The following is a 24,718-nucleotide window of genomic DNA, read 5'->3' as shown; positions in this document are numbered from 1 at the left end:
AAAAGGAAAAACCTTCTAATTATCCAGAAAACAATTCTGCACAATTACAGTTTAGCTTGTACTCTGGACAGATAAGCATTTTGGGTACTTCAGGGCCATCATTGGGGTATTTATGTACTGAATTTTTACATAGGAACTTTTTCCTTTTTGTGGGGTTATAGCAAATGCTTTTTTGAAAGGGAAATGTAAGTGCTGTATATTTGTTGGATTTTATGTTAATATTAAATTATGGTAGTAATGGTTTTACCCTGATTTTCTTGATTCACTTACCTTGTATTCCAGGTTTTCTCCATAGTATACTGTAATTGAGTCTTTCAGTGTGTCACAATGTGATTATTATTACCCTGTGTACTTATTTATATGCTTGGCTCTGAAAGAGAAAGCACTTGGAAGCCTGAGTGTATCTAATAATCATAATCTGCTCATTTGGGAAGCAGTGAGTCACTATGATTTATTCTTTTTGACATTTGAGTGTTCTTGCTCTTCAAGGTGCAACATATGCAGCACATGAACTTGAGTCTGAGATTATTTTGAGAGGGAAAGGGAAGCTGGGTTCATTAAGAAGAAATAAATTCCAGCATTTTATTTACAATAGTGTTTAATGAAATGGGAATCTTTGATTAGTAATCTGTAGGATTACATTTCTTACAGTGTTTGATGCTTTATATAAAGTGGGAATACATACATTTTTTGGTTGATGGAAAAGTGATTTGTGTAGTAAATAATTACTGTACTGTATTTGTTCCATTCTGTGTTTCAAAAAAGTACTAAGCATGTGAGGATTTAAGTTTCTGTTTTCAATATTATACTGTTAGAATATTTACTGGGATTTCTATTATGGCTATCTATTCAGCTATCTTTTTAGTTGGTACAGTCATTAGGAATTTAATACACCAAGAATAGTACATTCAAGTGCATACCTATAATTCACGCATGTAGTTGGGAGCTGAGTTGAACAGCATTTGAAATTAATTCTAACAATTGCACTGGCAAGTGTATGATCCCATACCTGCTCTTACCCCAACTGATAAATAACAAGTTGGTCATTTCTCAGTGGAAAGTGATCTGGGCCTCAAAACCTGATGTTCAGCCATGGGTATGTCCTAACTTAAAAATAAATGATTTCAACTGCACTCAGTTACTCCACAGGAGATAAACTCAGATTTGGGGAAGGAGAAAGTAGTTCTCTGGTTCCTATCAGATTGGCAGTTATAATAGATATCCCACTGAACTCCCATTGACTTGCAGAGACAATGTTTTCCTCTGTAATGGAGGAATTATTTCTTTTTACCCTAGTCATTTGTAGTACTTCTTAAGGATGTCCAGGAAGAATGTGTTTTTGTTTTCTAATATCATCTCTTGCTTTGTGGGCAGGAAGATATGTAATCTGCTTGGGTCTGATTCTCTTGTTACTATCCTTCCTTGGAAATGAAAGATAACAGAAATGAAAGATAAAGAACTTGAAATATATAAAAGGTGTTGTGGTTTATGCAAGGTGTTAAATGATGATTTAAAAATCTGCATTAAATGGTTTTGTATAGTTAGCTACCACTTAAGAAGTTTCAAGTGAATTACAGTGCCATACCAAATTGTCAGATTTAGACAGGTGTATTTTATCAAGTACTTCTTAATATTCAACAAGATATAAGCAAGTATATATAAATATGTACAAATATGTATTAGTTTCACAACTGATGAAGTGGAATAAATGCTATTGAAACAAACTGGTTTGTGATCAGATTTTGTGATAGTGTAATGTGCTGATATTTAAAATTTTTTAAATTGTGAAGTATATATAACAAAATTTGCCCTCTTAACCATTTTTGCAGGTACACTTCACTGGTATTCAGTATATCCATATTTTTGTGTAACTATCACTACCATCTATCTCTAGAACTCTCTTCAGCTTGTAAAACTGAAATTCTGTGCCTATTAAATGATAACTGACCATCCCCCTGCTTTTCCCACCATCTGGAAACAACCATTCTGTTTTCCATCTCTAAATTTGACTAGTCTAGGTACTTTGTTAGTGGAATCATACACTATTTGTCTTTTTGTAACTGGTTTATTTCACTTAACATAATGTCTTCAAGGTTCATATATGTTTTGCATATGTCAGAATTTCCTTTTTATTATCAAATAATGTTCCACTGTTTGTATAGACCACATTTTGTTTATCCTTTCACCTGTCAACAGACACTTTGGTTGTTTCCACCTTTTGGCTATTGTGAATAATGATACTATGAACATAGGTGTACAAATATTTCTTTGAGACCCTGTTTCCTATTTTTTGGATCTATACTCAGAAGTAGAATTGCTGGACCATATGGTAATTCTATTTTTAATTTTTAGAGGAACTGTCACAAACTGTACCAAGTGCTCCAATTTCTCCACATCCTCACCAGCACTTGTTGCTTTCTATTTTTTTTTTCTTTAGTATCCATCCTAATGGGTATGAGGTGATAATCTCATTGTGATTTGGATTTGCTTTCACCAATGATTAGTGATTTGAGCATCTTTTCATGGAGATCTTTTCTTTGGAGAAATGTCTATTCAAATCCTTTGCCTGTTTTTTGATGGGGTTTTTTGTTGTTGAATTGTAGGATTTTTTAGTAATATTCTGTATATTAGCCCCTTCTTATATATCATTCACAAATATTTTCTCCAATTCTATGAGTTTCTTTTTCACTCCATTAATTGTGTCTTTTGGGGCTCAGAAATTTTGGGTTTGAAATAGTCCATTTTACCTATTTTTTCTTTTGTTGTTTGTGCTTTTGGTGTCATATCCAAAAAATCATTGCCAAATCCAGTGTCATAAAACTTTCTCTTTATATTTTCTTCTAAGATTTTTATACTTTAGCTCTTAAGTTTGGTCTTTGATGCATTTTATAATTTTTGTATATAGTATAAGGTAAGGTTACAGCTTTTATTCTTTTGCATGTGGATATCCAGTTTTTATGACACCACTTGTTTAAAAGATGTCCTTCCCCAATTGAATAGTCTTGGCACTCTTGTCAAAAGTAACTTGCCCATACATTTAAAGGTTTATTTCTGGACTCTGTATTCTTTTCCACTGGCGTATATATCTGTCTTTATGCCAGTACCACACTATTTTGATTCGTATAGACTTATAATAAAGAGTTTTGAAATCAGTAAGTATGAGACATCCATTTGTTTTTTTCTAAGATTACTTTGGCTATTCAGGGTGCCTTGAGATTCCATGTGAATTTTAGGATGAATTTTCCTATATCTGCAAAACATGCCATTGGGATTTTGATAGGGATTGCATTGAATGGAATCTGTAAATTGCTTTGGGTAGTACTGACATTTTAACAATATTAAATCTTCTAATCCATGACTGAATTTCTCCATTAAGTTTATTTTCTTTAGTTTTATCCATTATTGTTTTATAGTTTTCAGTATATAAATCTTTAACCTCCATGGTTACATTTATTTCTGAGTATGTTATTCTTTTTAATTTTTTGTGAATAGAATTATCTTAATTTCCTTTTCAGATTGTTTATTGTTAGTGTGTAGAAACAACTTATTTTAGTGTATTATCTACTCTGCAATTTAGATGAATTTGTTTATTATTTCTAACAGTTTTTTGTGGAATCTTCAGGGCTTTCTACATACATCATGTTGTCTGTGAACAGTGATAGTTTTCCTTACTCCTTTCTAATTTGGATGCCTTTTATTTCTTTTTCTTGTCTAATTGCTCTGGGTAGAACTTCCAGGACTATGTTTGAATAGTTGTGGTGAAAGCAGGCATCTTTGTCTTATTCCTGATCTTAGAGGAAAAGCTTCCAAGTCTTTCACCATTGAATATGTTAGATGTAGACTTTTTATATATGGCCTAATTTATTATGTTGAGGTAGTTTCCTTCTATTCCTAGTTTGTTAAGTGTTTTTATCATGAAAGGGTGTTGAAGTTTGTCACATGTTTTTTCTGCATGAGTTGAAATGATCATGTGGTTTCCCCAACCTCACCCTGCTCTCCTTCATTCTGTTAGTGTGGTATATTACATTGATTGTTTTTTGTATGTTGAACCACCCTTGCATTCCAGGAATAAATCCCACTTGATCATGGTGTATAATCCTTTTAATATGCTGTTGAATTCTGTTGGCTAGTTTTTTGTTGAGGATTTTTGCATCAGTATTTATCAGGGATATTGGTCTATAGTTTTCTATTCTTGTAGTATTTTTGTCTGGCTTTAGCATCAGGACAATACTGGCCTTACAGTATGAATTTGAAAGTGTTCCCTCTTCAATTTTTTGGAAGAATTTGGGGAAACATTTGGAAACATTTAATTCTTTAAATTTTTCATAGAATTCACCAGTGAAGCTACCTGGTCCTCCTGGCTTGTCTTTGTTGGAAGGTTCTTGATTACCAACTCAATTTTCTTTCTAGTTATAGGTATGTTCACTTTTTCTATTTTTTCATGGTTCAGCCTTCATAGGAAATTGTCCATTTCATCTATGTTATCCAATTTTTGGTGTACATTTGTATAGTAGTCTCTTTAAAATCCTTTTTATTTCTGTAAAATAGGTTGTAATGGCCACTTTTTCATTTCTGATTTTTAGTTGAGTGGTCTTTTTTTTTTTCTTAGTCTAGCTAAAGTTTTGTCAATTTTATTGGTCTTGGTTTCATTAACTTTCTGTTTTTCTATTTTTTTATCTGCTCTAATCTTTATTATTTCATTTCTTTTGTGTCTTTTGGTTTAGTTTGTTCTCTCTAAAGTTAAGTTGATTTGAGATCTTTCTTCCTTTTTAATGTAAGCGGTTACAGCAATAAATTTCTTCTTTTTATTGCATCCTGTTTTAGTATTCTGTCTTTTCATTCTCATTTGTCTCAAGATATCTTCTAATTTCTCCTTTGGTCCACTGGTTGTTTAAGAGTGTGATGTTTATTTAATTTTCACATCTCTGTTTATTTCTCATCTACTATTGATTTCTAGTTTCATTCCATTGTGATAAAAAAAGATAGTTTTTAAAGTTAATTGAAACTTGTTTTGTGACCAAACTTTTGGTCTGTCCTGGAGAATGTTCCATGTGCCCTTTAGAAGAGTAAGTATTCTTTTGTTGGATGGTGTATTTTATATGTTATTTATATTTAATTGGTCAATAGCTCTATTTCCTTATTGATCTTCTGTCTGGCTGTTCTATGCATTATTGAAAATGGGGTACTGAAGTCTCCTGTTACTGTAGAACTAATTTTCCCTTTCATTCTGTCAGTGGCTGCTTCAGAAATTTAGAAGCTCTGATTGTTGGTTGCACATATGTTTTTAAGTGTTATATCTTCTTGGTAAAGTGAAGAAGTGATACTTTCTCATTATATAGTGTCCTTCTTTGTCTCGTAGCAGTTTTTGACTTTAAGTGTCTTTTGTCTGATGCTAGTTTAGCCATTCCTACTCTCTTTTGTATGGAGTATCTTTTTTCTCCTTTCACTTTTACCCTATGTGTTATCTTAGGTCTAAAGTGAATTTTTTATAGACAGTCTATCATTGGATCCTGTTTTTTAAATCCATTCTGCCAGTCTGTCATTTTTTTTCTATCTGTTATTTGATTCAAGTTTAATGCACTAGTAATTACTTATAAGAAAGAACTTATTGTTGCCATTTTGTTATTTTCTGTTACTTATAGCTTTTTTTTAAATTTAAATTATTTTCTCCCTGTCTTCCTCCTGTGTAGTTGAGTTGTTATAGTGGCATGTTTTGATCCCCTTCTCATTTTCCTTGTGTATATTCTATAGATATTTTCATTGTGATTACCATGAGGATTATGTGTAACATTCTAAAGTTGTAATAACAGTCATTTTACACCAAACAACTTAACTTCAGTTGCTTACAAATACTCTATTCCTTCACTCCTCTGCCTCCTCCCACTTAATGTTATTGTCACAAATTACATATTTATATATTGTGTATCCATTCACATATATTTACCATTGTTTTTATGCTTTTGTCTTTTAAATTGTATAAATTAATAATAAAAAGTAGAGTTATGAGCCAAAATTATAATAATACAGGCTTTTATTAAATTTGCCCATGGGGTTCCTTATGTTCTTTAGGTTCTGTTCACTTTTCTTCTTCTTCTTTTTTTTTTAATTGTGTTTTGCTTCTCAGACTTGATAATTTTAAAGGTCCTCTATTTAAGGTCACTGATTTTGCTGGCTGTTTGAGTCTGTTGTTGAATTTTAAAAATTCAGTTACTGTATTTCTCTACTCCAGAATTTATTTTTTATAATTTCTATGTTTTTTTGTATTCTCATTTTGGTTATTTATTGTTTTCCTGATTTCCTTTAGGTCTCTTTGTTTTCCTTTATAAGCATATTCAAGACAGTTGTTTTAAAGTTTTTGTGAAGTAACTGCAAAGTCTCTGTTTAAGGCCAATTTCTAGAGATCTATTTAGTTCCTTTTAATAGACCATGTTTCCATTTATTTGTATGTCTTGTAATCTTCCGTTGATAATTGAGCATTTGAAAAATGCCATGCCTCCCAGTATTTGCAGAGTAGCTCCTTGTAGGGGAGGACCATCAGTCATCAGCCCATGTGATGCTTAAGTTCTTCTCACGCATTTTCTGTGCATACTTCTTCTCTGGGCCTGTGTGTGTGGTCTGTCTACCTTGCCCCCACCTCACCCACCAATTCTACTCTAAACATGGCTTTTTTTAAAGATTGTAATTTCCCTAAAAGTCTTATCCTTGCTTCATCTCAAGGTCTTAAGTGTTCTATCATATTCCTCTGCCTATAATTTCTTGTCCCAGGTTCCACCAGGCCTGAAGTTTCCCAGCAGTTCTCATGTAGCTCAGCAGGTACCACTGCTTTCCATGGACTCCAGCCTGGTATCCAAAGTATGCCACTGTTCCCACCAGTGGCTCAGAGTCAGGTGAGAAAGAAGTCAGTCCCTCAGGCAGCCCACAGACAAGTCAGAATGTTGTAAGCAAATTTCACTATTTTCCTTCTGTCCCAAGGCGCAAAATGAGAATTGTGTAGCTTCCTCCACACTGTGCCATGCCAGCGAGAGATTGGGGCGAGGGCAGGCTAAAACACCTGTCCTTTTGAATGCGGTTATGTAGAGCTCAGGAAGATGGTTTTCACAAGATTGAAGGTACCTGGAAGTGGTGTGGGTGGAAAACTATTTTAGGTTCATAGTAAAACACAGTATTTGTGGAAATTCGGGAGATTGGAAACAAACTGTGCCTTAGTCGTCAGGAATGGAAGGTGTTTTTTTGAAGAGAAACTTAAGGATAAGGAAACAAAAGTTTTGTATTTTAATAACAAGAGGTAAAGGAGGATCACTTTCAGCTCTAGTATTAATCTAGGTCACTATTCTTAAACTTTTTGATTCAGGACCTCTTTATACTCTTAAATAAAAACTCTGGGGTTCTCAGTATTTTGTGTGTGTGTCTGTATTAATATTTACTATATTAGGAATTAAAGGTGAGAAATTTTAAAATAAGAATAAGCCTAATTTTTTATAAACATTAATAATACATTTTTTTATGAGAAAATTTTTTCCAAAACAAAAAAATTGATGAAAAGAGTTGTCCCGTCCATGCTTGTGCGCGTTTCCTTCACATCTGGCTTGACAGACGTCAGCTGGGATCTCACATTTGCTTCTTCACTCAATCTGTTGCAATATGTCATTCCACTTGACGTATATTAGGAAAGAGAGGTGTGTTTTATATAAGCCTTTCAGATACTGGCTATTCTTTAGTAGTGCACCATACTCAGTAAGTGACAGTCTCTTAAATGTTAGTCACAATGTGAAATCTGAATCCATATTTAGTGAACTTTTGATACTCAGTTACATTAAAATATTGCACTTGAATTAATTATTTACTGTGTATGATTCTGTAACACCATACACTGGCCATTTGAAAAATATTGCATCTTTGAGTTGTGCAGATCTTCCACATTCTTTTTATTATATAAAAAAATCACATTCTCGGGGCTCTCTTGTGCCCTCCTGGCATGAGCCAGGAGGAGCTCTATTCTCTCACTTTATTTATAAATAAAAGCCTGTACTTTGCTCTCCTAAAAAAAAAAAAATCACATTCTCATTAGAAAAGTCTACATATTGGGAAGGTGGCAAGCTCATCGTGACAGATAACACATTTTCCAAAAGTTTGGTTTTTCATTTGGAAAGTTGAATTTTATCATAGTAAGAATACTTTCAGTTTTCCTTGAAGTGACAGGCTCACTTTGTTCATTTTTAATAAAATGTGTGCTGTGTACTGACGTCTGCATTAGAGTTTGTTATTTATTTTTTCAAGTAAAATGGGGCTGCATGAAAAATGCACCTAGTTCAACTTGTAACAGTCAAAAAGGGCTTTCTCTCATGCAACGATCTTCTCCCAGCGTGCTGTGGAAGCGCTTTATTTATCTTCTTTCATTTGGTCATGCCATATATTGAAAAGATGTGCCGAGGCTTCCTTACTGTATGGTTTTTGTAACATTCTTTATATAGCCAAATTATAGAGATGGAGACTAGAGTAGTGGTTGCCCGGGGTTAGATGAATAGAAGCTGTTGGGAGGAAGAAGGAAGCAAAGAAGGTGCCTGTGGCTGCTGAAGGGGAGTATAAGGGATCTTTGTGAAGAACCTTTTATGTATTGTGACTTTAGTGTTGGTAACACAAATCTATATGTGTGATAAAATTGCCTAGAACTAAATACAAAATGTATGTGTGCATAAAACTGGTGAAATCTGCATAAGGTTTGATGGATTGTATCAATGTTATTTTTCTAGGTTTGATATTGTACTGTAGTTATATAAGATATTATCATAAGGGGAAAATAGATGAAGAGCATATGGTAACTTACTATTTTTAAAATTCCGTGTGAATCAATAATTATATCAAAATAAAAATTCATAAATTTTACTGTCACATAAATGATATTCTTAAGTACTGTTTTTTTTTTTTCCTCTTTTTAAGTGAGTGCATGGAACAGAGAAGACAAGTAGTGACTCTATAGCATCTTAACTACGTTGCTGGCCAGTGACTGCAACGGGGTGTTGGGGGAACTTGACAATATGGGTGAATGTAGTAACCACAATGTTGCTTGTGTGAAGCCTTCATAAGATTGTATATCAATGATACCTTAATTTAAAAAAAAAAGATAAAAAAAGTGAGTGTATGGAAAGAGTGTGGGAGTAAAGAATACAAAGAATACCATTGCCTTGATTTTTACTAATATACCAGTAGTTTTACCCACCATAAAACTGTTATTAGTGCAAATGTCAACAGAGGCAAATAATATCTTAGTATTGATATTACAAAAATATTTTGCTTCACAGGCTCTTTAATAATTTCTCAGAGATGCCCAGGGCTCTGTGATCCACACTTTGAGAATCAGTGACATGAATTATCAGTCTGTGTTTAGCTGAGGAAAGCAGTTAATATGCTTAAGACTGCATATCAAGTTCAATGATAAGCCTCTGTGTTTCTTTCTTCAGTGTTTATAGTATACTAATGTTTGGTGGATATTTTAATTCTTTAAAAGTAGAGTTATAGATGTTTGCTGTGATATAAAATAAGTAGACATAAGAAGAGTAAAATTTTGGAATTTACAGCCATCTACACCTGTGCCATGCAGTGTGGTAACTAGACATATCTGACTATATCAATTTAAATTCCAAGTGATGAAATATGTACAAATAAAATTTAAATTAAATCTGTGGCTTTAGAGTTTCAGTTTTGCAAGATGAATAAGTTCTAGAAATCTTTTTCACAATGTGCATAACACTACTGTACATTTAAAAATGGTTAAGATGGTGTTTACTACCACAATAAAATGTTTTAATAAATTTAAAAAATTTTTAAATCATTTTTTCAGTTAAATTAGTTACATTTCAAGTATTCAGTAGTTCCACACAACTAATGGCTACTATATTAGTGCAGATACAGATCATTTATGGTCATTGCAGGACTTCCTATTTACACTCATGGAGTGTTCAGAAAGACAATTTTCAAGAAGTTGAAGGTGCTTAGAAGCATTGTGGATGCCAGCCTGTTCAAAGTACTGATCTAGACTTTAAGATACTATTGTTTCTCTAGCTAGATTTAACTGTCAAACATTTATTTGTCTGATAGAAGAGTTTCTCACTATTATATCCTATAATAGCTAGTAATAAGAATGAAGGAACACATATATGTACACACATATAAAGAAAAAATTTAAAGCAAAATTAAGAACTTTAATAAATTTATAGTAATGGTCTATTTTTAAAAATTATTGGTATATCTGTTGGTAGTCATTTTATTCGGATATGAAAAGGTATTCCCAGCTCTAAGATGATAGAAATAGATTTGCCTCTAGCACCTTAACAGTTTCATATTTTACATTCCAACAGTTTTAATTGATCAGGAATTTTTTTGGTACCATGAGTTGAGAGCATATCATCCATCTTTTCCCATAAATGATTATCAAGTCATCCCAACATAATTTATTAAGTAATTCCGGTATTTTCCTACTGCTTTGAAATGCTACCAGTACATTTTGTATATATCTGTGCTTATTGCAATAGTCTCTCTCCATAGCATTCATTCCATATTATTAAATCTTCCTCTGTCTTTTTTAATGACTGCAAAAGATTATACTTTATGGCTAAGCATGCATTTTATATCCTATCTATCTATTGATTAAATTGTAAACTTCTTGAAAGTTAAAAAAACGAGCAACCATATATCCTCACCTAATTTACGCACATAGCCCACAGCATAGTATTCTTCTTTATGTTAGATTTCAATAACTGTTACTGACTTAATTTTCATTGTGATTTATGAGGTGACATTTCATTTGTGTTCCAAAAATATTTAGAACTTTGTAAAGTACAAACCTCCAGCTGGATTTTTCTGGTTTGTTTTGCTTTTTACTATCATATGAAAGGAAATCTAAAAGAGGTTATCTTTATTATGTTTTTATTATAAAAGTACTCTTTTTGATCCTTGAAAAGAGAAAAGCACGTAATACCGAAGTGTATAAATAAAACCTGCAAGTTGTATCCTATATGCCTCTTCCAATTCCCATTCCTCTGAAGTAGCCAACATTGTTTGCTACCTACCTTCCTAAGAGATCTTATCTTTATATGTTTGTGAGCATACTGTCTGTATTCACATATTTAAAAAAACTACATTAACAGGGTGCTTTTATACTTAACAGTTCTGTAATTTGCTTTTGTCACTTAGTGTTAGAGGTATCTTTTCATGACAGTGTGTGTGAAATTATTTAATTCTTTTTAAAGATTACACATGTTCTCTCATTGACTTGATATAGGAACCATTCACCTCACACCTATAAATAAATGGAAATTTAGAATGTTTTATTTATTTATTGATTTTGACATTATGAACATTATCTGTAGGGATGAATTGCTTGAAATGGAATTGTGGAGTCAAAGGGATAAGCTTATTTAGGATTTGGTAACTATTACCTAATAGCTCTTTGAAAGGTTGTGGCAACTTAATTTTTCAATGAGGTTTGTGTGTGTGCATGTACACCTACACAATATTTAATCTAGTCTTTATGACAGTATTTAAGGTGAAGAAGAGTCTCAAAACAGGAGAAATAATCTTGCATCTGTGAGTTATATGTGAAGTGCTCAAAATAGTGCCTGAAACATAGTAAGAGCTGCATAAATGTTTTCTGTTATAATTATTTTTGTTGGCTTAAGTCCATTGCATTGTATTGTAAAAATTGAAAGTCCTTGTTAATTTTTTTCACATACTCATGTTTTGAAAACCATCACATCTGCACCTAAGGTGTTGTGTTAATGTGTTTTATCTTATAATGGAATTCACCCTCAGATTTCTATCTTTAATTGTCCAAATTGTTTAAATAATAATTATGGAGTTAAAGGTTATGTGTGCATCACAAGGAATGTGTTGATTGGCTTGTCTTCACTGGCATTCTGTTAACAGTTTGTCAGTTAATACCATTTGCTAGTTTTTATTGTTACTGTTATGTTCTTATCTCCCCAGTTAATACTGAGGGATCAGTGACTCAGGAGGGTTCATTGAAACATAAAAGTAATGATGAAAATTAGAATGTAAGTCTATAACTATTGTAAACATGGGCAATGAACTGGGTTACAGTTTAAATATAAAATATTCATATATATGTCCTTGGAGAAGTAAATTTTTTTAAGGTATCATCGATATACAATCTTACAAAGGTTTCACATGAGCAATATTGTGGTTGCTAAATTCACCCATATTATCAAGTCCCCCCCAACACCCCACTGCAGTCACAGTCCATCAGTGTAGTAAGATGCTATAGAGTCATTACTTGTCTTCTCTGTGCTATACTGCCTTCCCCGTGACCTACCTGTATTATGTGTGCCAATTATAATGCTCCTTAGTTCCCTTGGAGAAGTAAATTTTTGTGATAATTTTGAAGTTATCTGTGAAGGGAAAGTGCAAACAAAATCTATGACTACTATAGAAATGCTACTCCATTGATCTATTCCTAGTTCCTATACATTTGATGTTACGAACATGTTTGTAGAGTGTTTTTATTCACCCTTTTGCAATATTTTTCAATGAAGCATAATAGTATATTCAGCAAGTATATTCTAGAATAACTTAATCAGTAAACTTGATTAATCATGTCATTAATGCAGAGAATTGATAAAAAGCATAGAGGTATCCTTCACAGTTCCTCTCCTTTCAACAATAACAAGTACAAATCACATTATCCCTAAGCAATTTCTAAAACCATCTACAAAGAATGGAAAAATGATCTGAGAGAAAGCTGGGTGAGCTATTGGCAAAATTCCTTTATCAGTGCCCTTATTAAAATCCTATGTTGCACAGGCATAGTCGCAGGGGGGCCATCAGGTGAGAAATTGGGGATCAACAGAGGTGAGGCTTAGAACCTCACCACCCCCTGTTCTGAGAGAAATCTTCTGCATCTGTGGATGTTTTGTTGCCCTTGTCTAGCTTGGATTAATACTTAGTCTACAGGCACAGACCTGATCATCTACATTTGCCCTCTTACAGTACTAAATTATGTTTTCTACCTTTATCTTGCATCTACCTACCACTTCAGCATTTTATTAAAAAAGAAATAAGCAAGAAATGTGGGATTCACATATAAATCAAGTATAAAAATCAAATGAATAATCAAAAAAAATCCCATGTTGCTAATAATAACATACAGTGTGAAAGAGGACTCACATCCATGTATGGCGGCCATCAGCTATTATGCTTTGCATTTAGTGAAATTCAGTTATGTAGAAAGAGTATGAATCAGTTCTTGGCATACATGCAATTTGAATATAAGAAGTAATACTTGATTATTTTTCGCCTGTTTAAAATAGTAATTCCAAGCTAAAGGAAAATAAATTCTTTACTCTATTAATAATTACTTTGAGTGCAGTGATACAGTCTTAATATTGACAAAGTACCAGCTATATGTGTGGCGAGGAAGGTGTTACTGAACAAAAGAACTTGTGCCTGAATGCTAATTCATGTACTGCTTTTTCAGTGTGTTGTGTTTTGGTTTGTATGGCTCCTGTGTTGAAGATATTTAGTGAAAATATTGAATAAGTTTACATTTGGCCATAATGTGTACTTTTAGCATCTTCTATGAAAAAAAATGGGCTACTCTTCCTTTCTGTAGCACACTAGCTATGAGAGGGCAAAGTTCTCACGTAACTTTTTAAAGTGTAGGAAGAGATAACATTTCTCTCTATATATTTTACAAGCGGTACTTCTCAATGTTGAACTTAGTATCTTGACAGCCACAAGGTTATGCTTTAATGTGCCACCAACTAAATGTTGAGGATGAAGTATCAAGATTTTCTAAGACCAAAGAGCCTCACCACCAAGAATGACTTTCTTAACACTTGATAATGACTTTCTTTAATAAAAAATGAAATTCATGCTATATTTTACACCTGTATACAGTGTTGTCATAGAATTGATAAAATACTTGTCAAATTTGATTGCAGCCAGAGTCAATAAGAAGTCCAGTCACTGCTCTTTCTTAAGTGAAATAGTCAAACTTCCAGACCTCCAGAGTTTGGATGTGATACATACATATAAACTTTGTGTCTGAAACAGTACCAGAAATAATCTTTGATGAGAAACCTCTGAATAACTGTCATACTTGATACAATTATCACCTATCTGATAGGTCTGAGATACTTGCCACCATGTTTTTCAATCTGTGGCCAGATACTGTAGAACTTAAGTGCAAAAGGAAATCAACCTGATGTGGAATCTTCATGTCAGTTACAGAGATGGCTATAAGGTTACCATGTTGAAAGACTGCAGAGTATCCTCTGTATCTAATATGCAACTGTAATTTTTTTCATTAATTTTGTCTGTTTTGGTTATTTGAAAGTTAGAATTAATATTTTCAAACATTTGCTTTAAGTTGGTAATCCAGGTTAAACTTCCATTAAATAGTCAACAAATGACAAAAGTTGTAGAAACATTTTTTTTTCAAGCAAAGTTAGAATACTTTCTAGACATACTATTTACTTAATTAACTTGTATAAGACACTGAAATCTTCTGACCCTTGATTTCCTCATTTGTAAAATTGGTGCTGTGGTAACTAAAGGTGGTTATGCAGTAACTGACTTTATTTAATCTTAGCAACTACCATGTGAGGTAGGTGTGTTATTTCTTTTTACATACGTGGGAAAGATAAATTACTTGCCCCAGCTAACAACAGTAAGGGGCAGTTCTCAGGATTTGAATCTCAAGTCCTGTGATTCTGTGTCCATTGTTTTGCTAGCATTTCATTTTAAACATGTTACAAGTATTTTCTTTTTGTGAAATCGTTAGCACATAGTACATTAGTCTGTAGCATTTAACATGGATTCATAATGAGATGCTTATGTTCTTACTTTCAGAAAACCTATGATAAGTTAGCACATATTATATTACTACTTATTCCAGGCTTTTACCTAAAGTTCTTTATCGATTTTTTATGGGGTCATATAAAAGGATTAAGGTGTAAGAAGTAGAAGAGAACAGCACTAATATAGCAGTTAACTGAGTGAACTGCTAATTTGGTTCTGGGATATCATCCTCAATGGCTATCTTTGCTTTATGGGTACTTTGAAAAGCTTACCACAGCAGTAACAAGTTCTCAGCCATGTTTGTTTGTGGTATGTGCTGTCCATTTCAGAAACTGATGAATTGACAGTGAGTGCTCTTTGTACTCATTTTATCAAATAAATGTACCTAGATATTGGGTTGTAGATGTGTCCTTATCAGGAGGATTATGGTAATCTCTAAAAAAAGTTCTGCACTGATTCTGAATTGCTGAATACTGTAGTAAAGATAAGTTTTAAAAAAGAGCTGTAAACTACATTAATGAACACTTCTGTAAACTTTTTTTAAACACTTTGTGTAACCATCCCATATTTATTCAAAACACAATATTGTTCTTGCCATTCTTTGACAGACCCCTTATCCCTCTGGACAGAATGCAGGTCCAACCACGTTGGTATACCCTCAAGCCCCTCAGACAATGAATTCACAGCCTCAGACCCGTTCTCCGGTAAGTAAGCAGAAATCTGTTCTAGACAATATTCTTCACCTAAGTTTGTGTTTATAGTAGCTTGGATTCCTTTGGCTAATATTTTTACTCAATTTTGGAAATGCATTCTGCAGACAATTCATTATTATTAATATTGGTTCACATTGCATTTTCAGATCTTTTCTATAGGGATAATTTAAATTTATTAAGAAAAAGAAGTAGAGCTTTTTATCTTTTACTTTTCTGCGGCATGAATTTTAAGAAATTTCTGATTGCATTCAGGTTCACTTCATTTCAGCTTTAATTTGTTGCACGTTCAGAATTCAGGAAAAGGATAAAAGCACAATGATGTTAAAAGTAAATTACATTTCATTAATTAGACTCTCAAATTGCAGTGGCTTGGGAAGTAAGACTTCTGGATCAGTGTCACTAGATCAGTTCTGACCATATGACAGTGTGGACACATGCATGACAAACACCAGTGGTGTGTTCATTTCTTTAGATAGTAAATAAATTGTCATATAACTGCAAATGCTATCATCCTCTTTGCTCATCCTTTACATGGATTGCAATAAGTGTTGTAAAGACTGAGAATTTACTCAAAGTTCATCCTTCTCTTTCACAAAAGTATACAGTGGTTTCAGCTGTCCATTCCTTAAAACGTCATTTCCTGCCCTGCATGTTTAGTTTTTGCTAGAAGGTGCTTCTGTAACACCTCACATTGTATCTCACATCCCTATCTTAACCTCAGCTCTGTGTTTTCCTCAGAATATGGGGATCTTCTTTTGGTTCCCTACCCCTGCTTTTTGCCTGTAGGATAGGAATGTTTCATTGCATTAGTTTCTACTCACTTGGTTTTATGCATGAATTTAGAAATGTTGAAATGTATGAAAGAAATGCTTGAAGAACTAGGAAAGCATAGACTGTACCAAAATGTAATCTCTTTCTTACCTGCCCTCTTCCTACCTTTCTTTTCCTTATTGCCCTCTCTCTAATACCTGTTCTTAGGTTCTGGTTCTCCCTGTGGGGTGGAAGAACCATTCTAAAGAGGTGGGACTTTGGTCCTAGTTGCCTGTTTGCTTGTCTCTTTTCTTGCTGAAATGGTCAACAAGATGTCTGATGCAAGTTTTGTTCTCAGAGTGGTTTGGGGATGTGGACAGTTGACTACTTGGAGTGAGCCTGAGATCTCACAAGATTAATTTAGATAGGCCCCAGTTCTAATCATTAAACATGGAACATTATGGTAAGCTCTTATTGCAAAGAATTCTATGGTCTTCTCTACCCCCTCTCCCTTTTTATAATTATTGGGAAAAAAGAAGATTTAAATTGACTTGATTAGAACTGGCGCAAAACCTGACTGAAGAGCTGCATCTCTAAACCAGTTTTTTTGACAGCCCAGCAGAACAGTGCCAATACATTGCACAGACAACTGGAAGAGGAGGAAGGTTTTGGAACAGACTCCCGTTTACAGGTCCTTGGCTGGAAGAGGCTGGATAAAATACTGCATTGTAAGCAATATAACAAACTGTACTTCTTGCAGGCAGTGGTGCCTTTGGCACTAATTATTTCTGACCACATCCGTTTATTGGCTGATGAACAGAAATGCATTGATTGCTTCCTCTCCAAAATCTAACCTATCATGGCAGTTTCTGCCAGACATAGTGGGGGAAAGAATAACAAATTGGGTGGTCTTCTCTATTGGGAATTAGATAGGAGTAATTTGGGGTTTAGATTTTTCTTTATTTTAAACTTGAAGAGGGTTATCCCTTTCAGATAAATTTGATTTTAAAAGATAAATTGCAAGGTTTCTTTTTCCCTCTTTCCATTTTATAATTGAATATCAAGAGGGAAATTGTCTAGAGTTGTCAGCCATTGTTCTGTGGTCATAAACTTTTCAGATACTATCCTTTATGCAATTTTTGCCATCTGCTCTGCTAGTGATCATTACCACTCCCATTACTAAAAACCACACACATAACATTCCATTACATACCCCAAAACAAGTGCAAGACTAGCAGACCCCAAACTACTCTTGCTTGTTGTTTTGGGTCCAATTTTCTTTATTTCATTTGTGTTGCTGCTGGGAGGGTGAAGTTGGGACATGAAATTTGGCAGGATTGCATTTTATTTTTACACCCCAAAATACCATAGTCTAGTCTCATCCATCCCACAGCTATGCCAGCTTGTGAGGAGAGGTAAGCTGTTGCACTAAGGAAGAGACCCTTCCCTTGGCTTTGTAGGGCAGCTAAAGCTTACTCCATTCTATTTCTGCATTAATGGGCCATTGGCAATTGCACAGTTTAGGCTCTTCTGTTCTTCCCTGGACAGCTGCCTTTGCAATCCAACTGGCTTCAAGTGGCCCCCTCCCTCCCTCAGGTTATCTATGCCTGTATTTCCATATGATACTTAGTATCTTAGTTAAATTCATACTGTTGAAAATCTTGTTTGAAAGTAAAAAAAAACACTGATAGGTACCTCTCTGTTCCATTTTCTGTTGTTGTGGAACTCTTTAAACAATAGTTTATTTTTAAATAGCCTTCAAAATAGTGAAGCTGTTGAATGCTTGCTTAATTGGGGCAGGGGGAGAGTTTGGCTTTTGCAGTAACCTGTAACCATTGGTTATTTTTATATTTAGTGGTCCTAAGTGCCAAGGTTACATCAGTGTTTATGTTGGCCATGCCCAGTTACCAACTGTGCACAGAAGAGTGGGTGGGTGGGTGGGTGGAATTAACATTGGATTCAAGTTCACAGAAGGCTGCTTTCCTTAATATCTACAGTCCTCACCATCTTAAAGACCCCTCTTTAAAAAAACAAAGAAACAAAGGTTTCTATTTTTAATATGAGCCAGCAGCGACTACAGTTTGTTCTGTTGCTTACAGTTACCCATAGGATCAAGACTATTGTCATTCCAAATGAAAAACTCAATAGCCAATGGTGACTAGTGCAAAATAGACTAGGGTACTTTCCCACTAACTTGTGTTGGTTTTTAAAAATATATGTAAAATTTTATAAGGTACTCCTCTTGCTCTTAGAAAGTTCTCTTTTGATGGGAACATCCCAAAAATGTAAAGTTTCAACTTTTATTTTAAGCCTTAGAAATGGCACCTTTCTGTGGAACAGTGATAAGACAGGTACTGCTGTACTCAGGTTAGTTTTTTAACGTAGCCCTTTTCTCCCATTTTCTTCAAAAGTGTTATGAAGAAACATCTCACTTCTACCCCCTACTTTCATACCACTTGGGTGGTATTGCCTATTCTTGAAACTTGGTGTCCATAGTAGAGGTATGATCTGTTTTCTTTTCATAATTGGAAAACTGAAAATATAAGACCTCAGTTTCTTTGAAGAGAAAAAGTTCTGCAAGAAGTATAGTTGCCATTATCGTCATTCTGGAAAACTGTTCTACAATGGTTAGTAAATAATGGCTGACCTAACACACCCTAATCATAAAGGTCATCAAGAGCTCATTAATTTATACTGAATAATTTCAAAATGTGTTAAGACACTTTTCATTATTTGAACAACAGGTGACATTTTACCATCTAAGGTGAATTCTTGATAGAGCTGTCTGTACCCATCTCCTACATTATAGCATGTGCTCCACTGCAGTTTTTTGAAAATCACTTATATGAAATAATGGCAGTTGGGGAAATAATTCCAAATCTCTTACAAATACTATTGCAGGTGACTTAAATTCTGAGTACAAGGGATTGTTAATTAATCTTCAGTCTGATTCACTTGTAGTGATGAGCTGACAGAAGGAAGGCTCTATAGGAAATGAAACAACAAAAGATGTATATATTTTTTAGCTCCTTAAATGTATTAAATAATAGCCTTGTATGGTTTACATTCAAAACCGCTTTCTAAATATTTTATCTTCATTATTAAAGAGGATGGTTAACATTTCAAAAATCAATATGTTAGCAGCCAGTACATGGCACTATGTGCCTGGATAATTTTCTCTGTCCTTTTTAGTAAAATCACATTAGAAGTCCAGTTTTGTTCTGATGATATTAGGGGTTTAGGATTTAAAATTTTATGGGTGAAAAAGCTTTTTCTTCCATTCGCAACTAGGGAAAATAAGAGTTAGAATATATATTACCCACTTTCAAGTACTCTGTGATTTCGCTAAGTAGTTTATGTTTTCTTTTGCCTTTATTCTCAGTATCAGAGAGCAGTAGGTATACATGTACAGTGTTGTGCTGTGGTGCATAAACAGTAACTAAGAAATTTGACTTCTTTTACTCTTTTTTCTTCTCAAGGTTATAATAATACCACTTTGATTAATCATGTTAGAGGTGATACTCTTTACTAGCTGTTTGCTTTGACATGCCTGGTATTAAACTTACTAGTTAATTGCATTTAAACACACACGCACATATTTATATGCACACATATATAAAACATATTTATAATATATAAAAATATCCTTAAATCCAAGAAATAAAGGATGATACTGAAACTTCCATTTCCTGTGTGAGATACCCCATTTAACTTAAGTCAATTTAAGTAATAAAGTAAATCAATCCTGTTACATTGTTTTTTTCCTGTTGGACATTATAATTACCTCCTGGATATTTTTTGAAATATAAGAGCATTTCTCATTCCCTCCAGCTGTATCAGTTGCATAAGCTTACTTGACTTTTCATATGTTTGTCTTAATATAATCACTTAGTGTTTCAAACTTTTGCTCTTAGGTTTGTTTTGTTTTGTTTTTTAAACATATTTCTATCAGATAAACACCCTTACCTGCCTAACAGCTTAGCTGTTTCTCTCCCAGCTGATAAAGAGCAAACTATTCCTGGTAGTGATGTTAACCTGTTGAATCTTAGTACCTGTCTGTCACTGTCCTGCAGCAAAGCTTTGACTGTGTGTTTTTTTTTCTTGTGGGTTTTATTTTCTTGTGGCATATTGTGTGACATTTTGGTTTTTGTTGTGGTGTTTCTGACTCTTTGTGCCTTTCCTTTTGTGTTTGTTTTCCCTCCTTTTCTCAGTTTGCAGCGGGGCCTCGACCTGCCCATCATCAGGTACTGTACGCTTGCCCCTTCACTATCACCCTTAGCTAGGAGGTGGGGGCTTTAGTAGCTGCTGACTCTTAGAATGCTGCCATTCCTCGGACCCACTCAAACCACTCTCTTCAGAGAGTAGCTTCAGTCTACTGTAATTCAGTTCTTTTTGTCCTTCACTAATTTCAAAGCATTGTGTTATTAACAAACCCATTTCCTTCTGTTTATAGCACAATTTTAGGATAATAGTTTTTTCCCAAAAATAATTGTTCTGAATTTAGAGAACCTCGAAAAATTTTAGATTAAGCCCTCACAGATTTTGTAGATGTCTGTATTTAGTTCAAATTAAATGAATGGAACAGGCAACATTCTAAGGGTTTTCTGTTAATATTCTGATGTAACTCATATTGATGTGTATAAAATAGCATTAGTATTTCTAAAACCTCTTAATCTCAGTGATTAACTTAGACCTCATAACAAACTGATTAATAATAATATGCATTCATTTTCTGCATAGAATTATTTTTATTGATAGGATACATAGAAAGTAGATTTAATTTTAATATTTTTAGCCTACTGGTTCTTTTAAATGAAGTAATTGCTTGAATTAAAATTTTTAAAAATGTATATGCCAACACTAGTTCATTTAGCAGGAATATAGTAGAGGGGGTAGTTTGGGAGAAAGAAAAAGACTTGCAGGGATTTTTGCCCCAAGTAGCTTTTTATGGAATGTTCTGAAACATTTTCTCTTGCAACAGTAGAAAGCTCTTAAGCTTTAAAATCTTGACAGTCTGGGTTCATATTACCAGCTCTGCTGTATAACCAGCTGAGTTAAACAGATCTTTTTCTGAGCTTCAGTTTCCTCAGATGTAAAATGGGAATAAATACCCTCTACATTAGAGATAATATACTTAAGTCACCTGACACAAACTAAACAGTGGTTTAGGTGGTAGTTATTTTTAATATTATTATACAACACAATTGGTTTGATAAAGTGAGAGAAATGCCACCTATCAGTGTTTACCTGTGATAGCATATTTAGAATTTTTATTACTGAGTAAATGGATATTGTTTAATTGAAGGTGTTCATTGTCTAATAATAGTGATTTCATACAAGGCTCCATTTCTCAAAATATAGTATTTTGAATTTAGAGGATGTAAAGCCAAGCAAATTTTGAAGTGTTGAAGACACTTCGCAGGAGAAGTCAGAGTTGGCTGTATGAAGTAGATGGCAATTCTTTGGATTTGATAAAGAAGTAAAACTAAGGGGTATTTTTTAGAATCTAGATATAGTATTGCTAAAGTACTTTAAGATCTTAGACTTTGATGTCAGCTAGACCTAGTCTAGGTTTGAGTCGTCCTTAATCAAATGAGTGTTTTTGGGTAAGTTATTTAGAGCTGTTACCCTCAGTTTTCTCATATATATACATGGGGACAGTATTAATACCCACTTCAAGAGTGATTTGAAGAGTAAATGAGATAATGCAAATATTGTGATTAGCAGGTTGTTTGCAAAAAAGATAACTCCTTAGGTAAAAATATTGATTATAAGTCTTTAACAAATTCAGTCATGGGCCATAGAGGCAAGGCTTAAATTTTAGTCAGGGGTTGTCAAGCCAGATACTCCTGACAGAGAAACCTAGGAGGTCTCTGTTCAAGAAGAGAGTAAAAGAAGCCATTGATTCAGAAAAAATATTTCTGAGCTCCTTGGTATAAGGTGAAGTGTTTCTATTTCTTGTGTTCAGTAGCAGTGATCCTCAAATAGGGATGTTGCATTTAAGTTTTATAAATAGCTTTGGGAAAATCTGTTTCTGAACTTTTTTCTGAGCCTAAAAGTTTGTGATACATTTTGTCTTTCCTTAATTCCAACAACTAAAGAAAAATAAGAAATTTTTGTGGGAAAAATTGTGTTTATTTTAGTCCTGAAATCATTTTTCATGTAATATGACTCAAAAAAGTACTGGCAGATTGGTCTTTCAGTCATCTGTATGATGATGCTTGTGAAATTACAAAATCTTTCAACCATTAAAAAATAGAACTATATATGTGTATAAATTTATTTCTTACTCATTAGCAAGAATAATAATTATTCTGACATTGGTTCTTAAAGATACGTTCTGAAGATGCAGCATAAATCCAGAGCATTCCTTTTAGATACAAAAGCTTCAGGTAGCATTTCACTCTGGCATTCTTCATTTCTAAATTCCAGTTAAAATTTGTTCATTATAACACAGAGAATTTAAGTGAGTAAGGAAATATATAACCTTGTCTCAGACAGCGGCAGTTTACCTGTGAGAAGTAGAGGAGGGGAGGGGCATTGGGGTTGAAGTGGAATTGCTGAGCAGGAGGTGACTGAACCAGTGTGGTGGTATGGCATAGAGTAAATTGTTAGGAAGGGTTTACTATTCTGTATACATGGATGTAGGGGTTCATTTGCTTTGTTTCACTATGAAACAGGTTTTGGCATTTCACGTGGGACAACCAGTTATGAAGAACTGCCCTGTAAATTGCAGTTCATTTAACAACCGTTCGACTCTAAATGCCAGTAGAATTCCCCTAGTGACAATTAAAAAACAAAACAAGAACACCTTCATACATTTCCAAATACTCTCTATGGAGGAGAACTATTTCCCATTTGAGAATCACTGGCTGAATTCTCTGTTTAGATCTTCTTCTTAGATTTAAAATCAGGGAGAGACCTAATCCCTGAGAGATTTGTGGAGGAGATGCTCATAATACAAAACAGGACATAGAGTCTTGCATAATGAAAGCAACAGTGAAAAACAAACATGGAGTGGTATACAGAGAATATATTTTTGAAGGGAAAACATCTATGTCTTGGGATATTTTTGGTTTGTTGTGCTTAAGACAAAATAAAGTTGAATTGCAAGACACAAACAGTTTTTTCATCTAAGGCTGTTTGCTTTGGCCAGAAAGAATTAATTCACGGGTTAGAATTAGCCTCTAGTAGTTAGAATTAGTGAATAGATTTATCATTTCTCCTTCAACCTTTTCTGATCACATATCCTTTCATGTTTTGATCTTACTATTATTATTGTAGTTTTTTACAAAATAATTTGGTGCTGCATGATGTTTCCTATGATTGTTGTTTCTAAAATCCAGTGGAAATATACAACTTCTTTGTGAATGCTTAGTAACAATTGGTTGTGTAAATACGGCAGAGAAAAAAGTTATTTAGGTAAGCTATTTGGAGGTTATTGTGTGTGAAAAGAAAACGTCATAATCCAGTTAAGTACTAGAACCTATATATTTTTCTCTTTATAAAATGAAATTTTCTGAATTGAAATAAAACAAAGAAGATTTTGGGTAGTAAACATTTTTAGTTTAATAGGACCCAGAAACTGCTATAGGTTGTGCTTCTTGGGACTACTTTCACTTGGAAAATTTTTATGTGTGGCCAGGCAGGCTCTTTTTTGAGTCTCTCAAGTCAGGGATACCATGCTCCAGTTAGGATATGTCAGCCACTTCTCTTTCCTGGTACTGTTAGTTTTTGGCTTTGCAGGGATTCTTTAGATTAATAAAGATGTTCTATTATTTTTGCATCTTACAACCTGAAGAGAGCTTCAGGTTAGGTTAGATTAACAGTTTTCTTCAAAGGTGAGAGAAGTCATCCTAATAATTTTATTTTATATACAAAACACCCTTGGCTTTAGAAATATGTCAACTATTTTTACTCTGATGCTTGAAAACCCCAAGGTAATTATAAACTGAAAGAACAGAACATATACTCAAAATTAAAACAAATAACTTGAAATAATATAGATTCTGATTTGTGTTAATTTATTGTCTTTGCTCCTTGAAATTTGTGTAGTTGTGGTTTAAAGTTACTTATGTTCCTGTGTCCTTAATTTACATTTGGGTTTCACAAGAGAGATCGAGTTTTATTTATGCACTATGTCTGAGTAGTCTTTGCATTAGGAGAAAGACTAGGGAATTGGCATTTAAAAGTGTTCATAGAACAGAACATTTTGCAGTGTGTTGATACGTGATTTTAGTTCACATAGTGTTCACAAATCCTGAATAATTGCCATATTCAAAGCAATTGTATTTAGTATAAACAAGTAATAAGTTTCATAAAACTTAACAGTATTTGGCATCAAGAAATATGCTATCTGGTGGCAAGCATTGAAACTGTGTATGCCTTCCTTTTGCAGTTTGGATCTTTTTGCAAAAAGATTAAGAAGAAAAAAAACAGCT

The 24,718-nt window shown here is 33.7% G+C and overlaps 1 protein-coding gene across 11 annotated transcripts in view; it reads left to right on the top strand.

Annotated features, from left to right (window-relative positions):
* Window positions 1-24,718, top strand: part of EIF4G3 (eukaryotic translation initiation factor 4 gamma 3) — a 406,522-nt gene that overhangs the window by 194,001 nt on the left and 187,803 nt on the right. For 3 of the 11 annotated variants that reach the window (XM_057499809.1, XM_036914538.2, XM_036914534.2), the window contains exons 4-6: window positions 15,423-15,518; window positions 16,892-17,005; window positions 20,489-20,521. In XM_057499809.1, the coding sequence (XP_057355792.1) occupies window positions 15,423-15,518; window positions 16,892-17,005; window positions 20,489-20,521 (243 nt within the window). The remainder of the gene's footprint in view (window positions 1-15,422; window positions 15,519-16,891; window positions 17,006-20,488; window positions 20,522-24,718) is intronic. The other 8 variants (XM_057499810.1, XM_036914545.2, XM_036914543.2 and 5 more) reach the window with 3 other exon arrangements.

This window comes from Manis pentadactyla, chromosome 4, assembly GCF_030020395.1.
Source record: "Manis pentadactyla isolate mManPen7 chromosome 4, mManPen7.hap1, whole genome shotgun sequence".
Lineage (NCBI taxonomy): Eukaryota > Metazoa > Chordata > Mammalia > Pholidota > Manidae > Manis > Manis pentadactyla.
This window is presented reverse-complemented; position numbering and strand designations above follow the sequence as displayed.